This window comes from Ursus americanus, chromosome 20 (genome assembly GCF_024610735.1).
Source record: "Ursus americanus isolate L20-20 chromosome 20, mUrsAme1.1.p, whole genome shotgun sequence".
Classification (NCBI taxonomy): domain Eukaryota; kingdom Metazoa; phylum Chordata; class Mammalia; order Carnivora; family Ursidae; genus Ursus; species Ursus americanus.
Window position 1 is genome coordinate 38905726 of NC_142146.1, and position 11493 is coordinate 38917218.

General features: G+C 51.9%; 1 protein-coding gene across 1 annotated transcript; it reads left to right on the plus strand.

Annotated features, from left to right (window-relative positions):
* Positions 1–1428: 1428 nt before the first annotated feature.
* Positions 1429–6558, plus strand: CHST2 (carbohydrate sulfotransferase 2). Its single transcript, XM_045813415.2, has 2 exons — positions 1429–2699; positions 2806–6558. The coding sequence occupies exon 2, from the start codon at positions 2994–2996 to the stop codon at positions 4587–4589; it is 1596 nt and encodes a 531-aa protein (XP_045669371.2). The 5' UTR covers positions 1429–2699; positions 2806–2993; the 3' UTR covers positions 4590–6558.
* Positions 6559–11493: the final 4935 nt, after the last annotated feature.

Here is an 11493-nt window from a genome sequence, read left to right on the forward strand (position 1 = left end):
TGTTTAAGAAAGGGTCTTACATCAAAGAACTGCAAAGCACCATGCTTTCTGAGTAACCACAAAGCCAGAGACGAAAGAAAACATATTAGAAATTATTTTCCTGGAAATCATGCTGAATATTGAGATTTTCTTTCTTCCACAACTCCCTCTCTTCCATCAGTCTTTTAATGAGCCAATACCACTTACTTTTTTGTGTGGGATGGAAAAGGTAGAGGGAAGAAGGGACAGGGACTTTTGAGAAAGCAGGGGAAGGGAGGTGGGTGGGTCCAGAAATGGAGAGATGGGAAGAAACTCCATTAAATTCTACCACCTTCCTCTGTAAACAGGGATTCAAGTCTGTCCTGACCGCTCCCAGAAGTGATGCGCTTGCTGCTAGGGAAAGCCGCAGGTAAGCTCTGCTCTGCCTCCTCCCATCTTTATGAAACCTGTCCCAGACACACCTCATCCTTACACTTTATCAGAACCACAGGGGGAATAACTATCTGAACTTACTCGCGGCCTTATGGATTTTGTTCTGGAAAACGGGTTAAATCAAGTTCTTTGAACATTTTTCTATCCTGAAAACCCGCGTGAGTTAAGTCACTTTCCAAGAGTCCTTGCTCTCCTAAGATTCTATAAAACTCAGTGAGGAATAATAGCGCTAAGAGCAACATTTTAAATTTAGAAGGATCCTCTGGCTGAGAGAAGCTACCCAAAATAGTACAAACATAATTTTGTAGTAACTTTGTCAAACTTCCAAAAACTTCACGGGGCAGGAGGTAACAGAACGCCTCCAGGAGACCAGCGCTCTGTTTACCCGCAGTCCGTGAGCTTCAGGACCCCGAGTGATTCGCCAGTACTTAGGCAATGCCTCCAGTGGGGTTAAGTCACCTGGGCATCTAACACCCAGTCCCCGCTGAATTACTGAATGCTATTATAAGTGTCCCCATTTTACGGATGCAACTGAGGGTATGGCTTAGTCGTCTTTGGTTCTCTTGAGAGCGAGAGAGAAAGCTCGAGCGACCGAGCGATTTTTCATCTTTTAAAAAAGAACTTCAACTTAAACCAACTCAGAATGAGTTCTTTTTACTTTCAACGACCGTGTTTCCTTTAGTCAAATCATTTGAACTCACCTGTAAAAGCAAGAAGCGAGACAAATATTTTACTGTAAACTAGAACAACATCGAGTCACTCCCCGACCCATCACCCCAGTTCCCGAGCATTCGGTCACAGCGGACGCGTCACTACGAGCGGGGACCGGGAGAGTATCTGCGGGGGGCGTAGTGAAACCCCAGCTGCCCTATCCGTAGGTGGAGTAAAGCGGGAGGGGGGGGGAGGGAAGGCGCCCCGCCTGCACACTCCTCCCGAAAACTGATGCGTCTTCTTTGACCCCAGGGTCAGAAAAATTTATTACTTCCTCGGTGAGGGAGAAGCCCCAGACCAGCTGGAACGCGTGAGCCAGGAGTAGAAAGCCTGCAAGCGGCGCTCGGAGTCCTCGGAGCGCACTCGGGCCCGGGCGCGTCCTCGGTTCCCGGAGGGGCGGGCGGTGCCGACGCCGAGGGGGAAGAGCGGAGTGGGCGGCCGCTGGGGGATTTCTGTCCAAACTTTATCACCAACTCTTTCCGAGAGCAAAAACCTGCGGCTGAGCCCGGCAGCCGCAAGGAGACTCCAAGTTTCTCAGAGCCCCCGGCGCCCGATCTCTCCGAATCCCGCGTCCGCGGCCAGGCGCTTTGCGCACGGATTGCTACGGCCTGGGTCTTGTGGCTGGCGGCCCGAGCGGCATCGCGGTGAATCGAGCCTCGCATCTCCAGCCCCCGAGGCGGCGGCGGCTGGAGCCCGACTCTGCGAGGGGGGCGGGCACGGGACGGGCGGAGGAGGAGGGCAGCGCGGCGAAGGGGAGGAGCCGCGGCGACAGACGGCGGCGCGCACCAACCCGGCGCAGGCTGGCAGGAGCCGCGCAGAGGCTGGCCCGAGCGCGTAGCAGCCGCTCCGCGTAGGGGGAGTCGGGTAGCAGCATCCTCCCGGGCGCCGCTTTCGCGCGGCGGCGGCGGCAGCGGCGAGGGCTTCCTCTGCCCAGATACCTCGTTGGCCAGAAGCGGCTAGTGTCGGGGGGGGGGGGCGGGCCGGCAAGACAGCGCTGCAGATTCGGGCTCCTTGGCCGATTGTTGTGTGTGTAGGGTCCTCCCGGGCCAGTCGGAGGCTGCGGAGCGGCGGGCGCTGCCGGCTATGCCGGCCCGGGCATCCTCCGAGTGATGGAAGCAGCAGCTGCTGCTGCTGCAGGGTCGAGCTGCGCCCCATCCACCGCCGCCAGAGAGATGGGAAGATTCCGGGCGCGGAGGCCGAGAGCGAGAAAGGCGGAGCCGCTTTGCCGGGAGCTGGGTCCTGTATAAGCCCCCTCCCCCAGCCGGCTTCGCCCCCCGGAGCGAGGAAGGAAGCTGCGGTCTCGAGAGGGCGGCGGAGATGCCGCTGGAGCTGGGCACGCTGGGCTCAGCGGAGCACGGAACAGGGTTCCAGGCCCGGTGAAAGTTTCCCTTCCCGAGCCGCAGGGCGCGCGCTGCCCGGAAACTGCCTAGGGCTTGGGCTGCCGAGTCCCGCGGCCCCCTCTAGGGCGCGGGGACTCCCGGGAAAGACTGTGCGCGAGAAATCGAGGAACGAGTGACAGCAAGACAGACCACCCGGCCGTGATCCCGGGCGGCTCCGGGGTGCGCCCGCGGCTGCAGGTGAGCGGGGGAACCCGGCCGACCCGAGGGTGGGCGTTACTTAGGTGGAGGAGGAGGATGGGGAGAAGGATTGGGGCGCATCCGCTTACTCTGCTTCCCCTCGCAGGTCTTTCTCGGAGCCGCTGCCATGGGAGAGCCAGCCTTGGGCGTCGGGGACCAGCCGCCGCTGCTGCCGCGCCCGCCTCGGAGCCGCGGCCCCAGTCCCCGCGCCCGAAGTCGGCCCGCTGCGTCCCCCTCCTGGGCGGCAGGGCCGCCTCCGCCGCGCCGCTGGCCCCGGCTGTGCCTGTGCCTGTGATGAGCCGCAGCCCACTGCGAGCCCTGCCCCCGGGCGCGCCCCCCCGGTTGCTCCCGGCCGCGCCTGCCGCCGCGCCGCGCGCCCTGCTCCCGCCGTGGCCCCGGCGCCCGGGCCGTCGCTGGCCCGCGTCCCCGCTCGGAATGAAGGTGTTCCGCAGGAAGGCGCTGGTGCTGTGCGCGGGCTATGCGCTGCTGCTGGTGCTCACCATGCTCAACCTCCTGGACTACAAGTGGCACAAGGAGCCGCTGCAGCAGTGCAGCCCCGACGGGCCGCTGGGTGCCGCGGCGGGAGCGGCTGGAGGCGGCTGGAGGCGCCCGGGGCCTCCTCAGGCAGTGCCGCCCCGCGCACACACGCGCTTGGACCCCCGTACTCCGTACCGCCCTCCTGCAGCCGCCGCCGTCGGGGCGGCTCCCCCCGCAGTAGCGGGGGCAGCGGGGGCCGTGGCCCTTCCCCGCAATGGCACTCGGGGCACCGGGGGTGGCGGAGAGAAGAGGCAGTTGGTGTATGTGTTCACCACGTGGCGCTCGGGCTCGTCTTTCTTCGGTGAGCTCTTCAACCAGAATCCCGAGGTGTTCTTTCTCTACGAGCCAGTGTGGCACGTGTGGCAAAAACTGTACCCAGGGGACGCTGTTTCCCTGCAAGGGGCTGCGCGGGACATGCTGAGCGCTCTCTATCGCTGCGACCTCTCGGTCTTCCAGCTGTACAGCCCCGCGGGCAGCGGAGGGCGCAACCTCACCACGCTGGGCATCTTCGGTGCAGCCACGAACAAGGTGGTGTGCTCCTCGCCACTCTGCCCCGCCTACCGCAAAGAGGTCGTGGGGCTGGTGGACGATCGGGTGTGCAAGAAGTGCCCGCCGCAGCGCCTGGCGCGCTTCGAGGAGGAGTGCCGCAAGTACCGCACGCTGGTCATCAAGGGCGTGCGTGTCTTTGACGTGGCCGTGTTGGCGCCGCTGCTGCGCGACCCTGCCCTGGACCTCAAGGTCATCCACCTAGTGCGCGATCCGCGTGCCGTGGCCAGCTCACGCATCCGCTCGCGCCACGGGCTCATCCGTGAGAGCCTTCAGGTGGTGCGCAGCCGGGACCCGCGAGCCCACCGCATGCCCTTCCTAGAGGCCGCTGGCCACAAGCTGGGCGTGAAGAAGGAGGGTGTGGGCGGCCCGGCAGACTACCACGCGCTTGGCGCTATGGAGGTCATCTGCAACAGCATGGCCAAGACACTGCAGACGGCCCTGCAGCCCCCTGACTGGCTGCAAGGCCACTACCTGGTAGTGCGGTACGAGGACCTGGTGGGAGACCCCGTCAAGACCCTACGGAGGGTGTACGACTTTGTGGGGCTGCTGGTGAGCCCCGAAATGGAACAGTTTGCCCTAAACATGACCAGTGGCTCAGGCTCATCCTCTAAGCCGTTCGTGGTGTCCGCGCGCAATGCCACGCAGGCGGCCAACGCCTGGCGGACGGCCCTCACGTTCCAGCAGATCAAACAGGTGGAGGAGTTTTGCTACCAGCCCATGGCGGTGCTGGGCTATGAGCGGGTCAATAGCCCCGAGGAGGTCAAAGACCTCAGTAAGACCCTGCTCCGGAAGCCCCGGCTCTGAGAGGGTTTCCTGGGAGACCCAACTCCCTGTGGAGACACCCACAGGAGGACTGTGGTGTATTTAAACAAAAACAGCCCAGACCCAAACTGAGGAAGCCCACATATTCTATTATAGATATATAATATAAATAACCACACAGGCACTTGCTGTCAATGTTTTGAGTCATTGAATTTCAAGGAACAGCCACAATACACACACATCTCAGCAAAGGCAAGACTTGAAAGTTCTGACCAGCTCCCCTCCTCTCCTCTCCCCTACCTCTTCTCCCTTCCTCTTTCTCCCCTTTCCTACCCTCTCTCCTACCTGCCTTCCGTTTTGAAGTGGGATGTTGATGAAATCAAGATCCAGTAACCTAAATCTTGTTTACAAAGTTTTCGTGGTATCTGTGAACAGGTAGAAGAGTAATTTGGTCGTGAGGGGTGGGGTGGAGAAAGGGGAAGTTGTTCGGGAGCACAGAGCTCCGTTGGGCATGATAAACCCAGGAGGCATTCTTCTAGAAGTAGACTTGTGTGAAAAGCGAAGGTTCTATGTGAGAATTAATAACAAAGATAATAAATAATATTCTTTTTAATATTTGCCTCCATTACTTTGGATTTCCCTGTGCTACTCGCCCTGTGTAGCTTCAGAGAGAATTTTCTTCCCCTCCCCCCACCCCCTTTTCCTAGTCTGTTTCCTAGAAAACCACGAAGATGGGTGGGAGCAGCTTCTGACTCCTTGATAAGAGCCTTGGAGTTGTTTTCTCACATGTAAATCACAGCCTGTCAGGTGCGCAGGAATGGGGACAAACCTTCGAATTCGAAAAGCAAACACCAGGCAAGGCAGCAGAGGGAAAAGCTCACACTACTTTCCTGTTCCACTTTGAGCACAGAAAGGAAGAAGCAACCCCTTGGGGGTTTGAAGGCATTCTGTTTTGATTACTGTTCAGTTAAGACAGGGGAACCTTGAAGCAGAGACAAGTTTTGGTTCTGAGGTTAGTTCTGAAAAAGGATTTTTTTGAAGAAGAGTATGTAAGTAAAAAAAAATTTCCAATGATTAGAACACAGAGCTCAAAAATCAGTGTGAACGTATTGTTGATGATGGTAGCAACTTCTTTGGTTAGAAAAATGACAAGTATATATGTCTGGAGTGTTTTCCTAACATGGAGGCATTTGAAAAGGGAAGTTTCACCTGAGAGCTGTAAGTGCCCTCATAGGCGTTTCCTTTTCTTTCTTGCTTCCCATTCAAATCAGCGCAAAACAGAATATGAATTTATCATGGCTTACGTGGGATGGCCGTGAGGGTGCGTTACTTTTCCTTACTGCGTTTCCTAAAAGTAAAATTGCAAAGAAGCTATAACATGTTGCAGACAGTGGAAGGCTTCAGCCAAGAGCTGCTTTTAGATATGAAAATGAATTCTGGGAAAGAGGAAATGAAAATGAATTATGAGTAAGTGTGTTGGATTTTGAGATTTGGTATTTTCCAGGGAGAAAACCATGCCAGTTTTCCTGCAATGGTAATGGTGTGCTACTGTCCTGAGCCCATTTCTACTGAAGCATTCTGTAGAATGTCATATTGCAGCACGAAGTTTTAAAGCCTGAATAGGTACAAGAGACAGTGTAGTTATATATTTCATTACAGACGGTACAAGTTTGAGAGCATCCTGACTGTATTTTACTGTAATTTATCGTGAGCTCTCTGCAGGCCAACTTGTGTTGGTTAAATGTGGGGTTTTGAAGAAAAATATGATGAAAAATAATATGTACATGGGAAAGATTTTAACACAAGGTGATTCTTAAATATGATTTTCCTTACAATGTGAAATCGAACTATGCTGTTAAGAATTCAAGATAAAGAAGCACAGAAGTTAAAAAAAAAAGTTGTATTTCGCAGTGGATTTTATAACATACTCTAGAATGGCTAGTTCTTAATTTCCTAAAAATAGTTTATAGTATTGTGTTTATTAAACCAGATGACAGCTATAACACACTGATCATGTTTTCTATGATATTTTCACGGTAGCGCCTCTGTTGAATTATCATCGGCAGCCGTAGAATATTTGCAATAGCTTTAATTTAAGAATACTTTAAAATTAAATGAACAGAATAAATATTAATGTTGGATGGCTATAGATGAAACAGGTTTAACAGGAAATCAAGACAGCATCATCAAAAGGCAACCATTCTGAATAGAATAACCATTTAAAAACAAATTTCATGTGGCGTTAGAATCAGCTCTTACCACTTAATCACAGTGAAATCCATGCTTCGTTTCTGAGTGAAGGATTTTTAAACAGTGGAATTCATTCTTCTCTCAGTGTATCTAAGGACTTTGTGTTAAAGTAGAATTGCGACGTGTTTGGACCTTGTATTTAAAAAAATCCTGGGTGCTGCGTGGAGCCTTCGCAGCCTGCAGAGCCTTTGTGGCCTCTGCTCAGAGGAAATTTGAAGCATAATCACCAACATTTGTCCCTTGCGGTGTTGGAACGGGGTTTCTGCCCAGTCCCCTTGTTCGGAGCAGATGCTTTCTCTCCACTCTGCCACTCTGTAATTGGAAAAGGTGAATTGTGGCTCCTGGAGATTTGTACCTAGCTGCATCCTAGGAAAGCAAGACAGGTATAGTTCCCAGCCACGGCCGAGATAGTCGTATCAGTGACATTCAGCTTCCACGGGTTGGAGAAGGAGAGAAGCCGTTTTTGGCATTAATAAGCTGCTGTCAGCCCCTGGCGCGAGCAGACCTGGGCCACAGCAAATTGCAGCCGAGCCCGTGACCGTTTCTGAGGCAGCAGACGTAAATTTTAGGCGATCCTTTCACATTTCCCAACTTGGCAATATGTCCATCAGCAGGAGGAAATACTCTTCAGAGCAGGTTATCCCAGTGATTTTTATTTTCGAATTCTGCTCAGCTGATAGCACGCCTGACTGACCCCTTTGACTTTGGAATGCCTTTGTTAATTAGAAAACTCTATTTATAAAACGAAGTCTACCCGGTGCATTTAGTCAACAAATATGAGTTTGGAACAAGGCAGTGGCCCCGGCCGGGTGCTTGAATTTCAGGGAGCTCGGAGGAACTCAAAGGCCTCATTCAGGCTGACTCGTGGGCACCTTGCAAGCAGGGACTGGGGCAAATCCTGTACCCTTCAGTGTCCACTGCATAGTGAGTACTTGATAAACACTTGGTAAGTAAGTGAATGAGATATCGAACTATCAAAATTTTAAAGCGCTAGGAAGGGAAAGAGTGGATGAATGTGTTCCCTGTTTGGAGAAATTGCCAGGCTGTTCACCAAGGTTTGCTGGAGGAAGGGGGCCTTGGGCTCTGTGTAGATGTGGGGAATGGGCCACCAGAACATCTTCAAGATTTCCAGGGTGACCGGGGATAGGCAACTATTTCCCACAGATGAATTAGACACAAAAATTCAGAATTTCTGAACGTGGAGAAGTAAAAATTTCCAAATGAGGGATTTGACATTTATTGTTTGTTTTCCCAATTGCATTAACAAGGTAAAGGCAGGGACCAAAACATACCCGTAGAAGAAATGCTGCCTTGGTACCGGAGGGAGGGCTCTAGGGTTGTAATATTTCTTTATTATTTGAGGGCTTTGCGCGGTGTAATGGGCTGTGAAGTGGATTTCACCCGGGTGGAGGAAGAGTTCCTCCCAGGAAGTTTGGCCTCTCGTGGACGCTGAATGAGGCCGTGGTTGCCGGTGCCCACGCATCCCTGCCTGGCTGGGGCCAGTGGTGCAGGGTCCCTGCTGCATGCGGTGTGGCTGCGGCTGGATGATGCTGTCGGCTTGAAATGAATGTGAATCTGAGTGAGGCTGTTAATTAATATTCCCTGGGTCTCAGCAATGAAATAAAGATCATGTTTGAAACCCCGTCTCTAGAGATGACTTCAGAAAGACCAAGAGGGAAATAAAAAGGCATGTCTTATCTGTAGTTGTGAATAAGGCCGAGGTGTCACTTTACCCGCCTCCCCCAATGGTCTTCCCTCCCTCCTCACGACACCCCCGCGCACACCCACACCCACACATGCGATTGAGTTCCTGCACTGTCTTCAGGTCTGCAAAGGAGAATGTTTGAATGCCCGCAAAGCGGCATGTGGGGAGGGAGACTTGGTTTCAGGCCTCGGGAGAGTGAGTGGCCAATGAGTCTGTCAGAAGCTATGCCAGTTCCGTGTCAGCATCCGGTGTGGACAGGTAGTAAACAACAAGGGCAGTGTGAGGAATGGCCTGAGCTGCGTGAGGGGGTGGCCTGAGGTAAATGCACAGCTTACGGACCCCTGTGTCACTCACCTTGAGGAGGGCCCTTTCACATCTGTCACAGGAAGAACAGAATTTGCTCATATCCTTTCCCTCCTTTCTGGACATCCCAGCTGCTACTTCTGCAGTTCAAGTTCACAGCCGCTGAGCAGCTTGGGTCCAGGCTCTGGTACAAGTGTTTAATAATTGAAATTACAGGGCCTGACTTTTATTACGGCTGATGCAATTCTGCACACCCTTAATCAAATTATGCTAAGGAAACTGTTAAATCCTAAAGAACACATTAAGTTTATAGAATGGGCAGCTTTATGAACCAGTGTTTGGAGGTGGTATTGTTTGTAAACTTGAAGGAGCCTTGAAGGAGTAGGAGCCTATCCGCATACTTGGCAGGGTGATAAAGATGATCAAGTGTGGCCAAGGCCAAAGCCTAACTTTTGGTCCAACCGGTTATTTGTAATCAGATGTCAAAACGTGTTTCGGGGCTGCTCGAGCTTCGTGGGTTTGTGATAGTCACCCTGCCACGTGAATGATGGTGAAAATGATCACTGTGACTAAAACGACTCCCATCTTGGGTGTCTAGGCAGGGCTTGACAGAAACTCACCCCGAAGCGGTTAGTCCTCTAGACGACATAACTTGCGAAGCTCAGTGCAAGATGAAAGTGTGGAAGTCCTTGTTAAAAAACCTTTAAGCATTTCAGTTCAGCAACAGCCTAAGAATGAAGCCATGCACGGGGTCCTTCTGTGCGTGGGGCCGGCCAAGAGCACGGGTTGTATGCCGGGGAGGCTCTCCTGGGTCTGGGAGCAGGGACTGAAATGCCTAACCAGAGGAGAGAGCAAATCACGATGGCCCGCAAGTTCCTGGGAAATCGGTGCAAAGGTAGGAGTTATTGTGTGTAACTATAAGTAAAGCAAAGCCACCCTAGCGCGACGAATGCACTTTGCACGATGGAATTCTAAGGAGGTGCATGCACACGTGACAGGGGATCCTTCGTAGTTGCAGCCAGTGATTGACGCGTCCCTCTGAGTCATCAGTGGGCTTGAGAACACTGGAGACTGAGCATTCTCAGGCCTGGTCAGGCACAAGACTGCTTGTGTTGTAGGAATCCCCATAAGAACAGGTTAGACGCCTTCCGTGAGGATGGAGAGCACGCCCTCCTTGTCCTCAGCTTGTGGATACTGGCGAGTTCCGCTAATGACGATGTTCCCTGCCTTCTGGAACTACCGTGGGACTCCGTATTTGCTTTGTGTGTAATAGAGATGGGAAGTCTATATATGGAAGAGCAGAGGGTCAAGTCACAATAAATGCAAGGAGTAAAGGTGCAAGATATACTAAACCAACTGGTGTGCCTCCTCATTGTGCTAAGTATAGTTGGCTAAGTTTATTTTTATTATAGGTGTGATACGTCCTATTTTCCTCCGGGTAGCAGTTCTCTACCCTCTCCACCTCCTGCCTCCCATTTCTTCTCTGCTTTGTGAATTCCCACTCATTATTGAAGATCCTGGATCTTTCCGAAGGTTTTATTTATTGGCCCCGCTCTAAGATGCAGAAGTGTCTTTCTGTCCCCCCTTCCCCTACTGCCTGTGCAGAGATCTACCGGTGGGAGTCCCCACAGATTGGGGCTCTTTGTTCACAGTCAACGTCCTCTCCTAGTCTAGGTTCTTCAGGAGGGAAGGGACCGAATCCTATTTGCATGAGTATCTCCCCAGCACCAAAGCAGCGTCTTGCTCACACGTCTTTAGTGAGTGCAAAATAAAAGACGTGACCCAAGAAGACAGAGCAAAAGGGATTGAGGGCCAGACACTTTGTCCAGGAGGCTTTGGAGTAGTATGCTCCATTCTACGTAGAAAGTGTCTCGAACTTTCTACGTGTGGCACACAGAAGCTGAGAAAGAAGGCAAATTAATATGGACAAAAAGAATATACTGAATCATGCCTGTGGAAGGCCTCGAGTGTGATCCTTCCATATCAGTGTTTGAAACAGAGAAACAATAATAGAGCCCCCCCCCCCCCCCACCGGCCAAGAAGAGTAACAACTGAACTCCAGTCAACAGAAACGATGCAATTTTTAAAGAGCCCAGGAGGAAAATGTGTTACTGTAAAGGAAACTGAGGAACTGTGGTTCTCTTTTAACCTTTCCAGGGACTGGAAATTTTCAAGAAACAACATGGAGGTCTAAATATTCCATTTCCATTTTCAGATGTCCCAGTTACTCTGGCAAACTCTTATTCTCTCTAGGGCTGAACGAGTTCCTGGGAGGAATGAAGATATTTGATGTTCTCATATTGGTTCTCAGTATCCTTAGATGAAGGAGGGCATCATGTTATTCCTTTTCCAAAGAAAAATATAAATGAAACACATTCTCTTTCTGAAAGAACGACATTCACGTTTATAGTTCTTAGCCCTGTTATTTAGCCAGCCCTACTTGCTAGTGAGACCGGTATCCTTCCCAGGACGTGAGTTCCAAGTGCACTTTATTTAGGTTAAGTCTTTGTTGCACACAGTTTTTCGTTTATATTTCCACACTTCCCAAGTGACTTCTTGATGTGCTGTGTTCTTTATAACTTGCTATCACCATTTTAATTTCACTTTTAAGTGCCATAAGTAGCAGTAATGATGGTAATAATCTTAATACCATCACTTACCCTTTACAGCTCATCTGTTATGTGCCAG

Excerpts from the sequence above, each read along its gene's own strand:
- CHST2 (XM_045813415.2), top strand. The coding sequence starts at position 2,994 with ATGAGCCGCAGCCCACTGCGAGCCCTGCCCCCGGGCGCGCCCCCCCGG.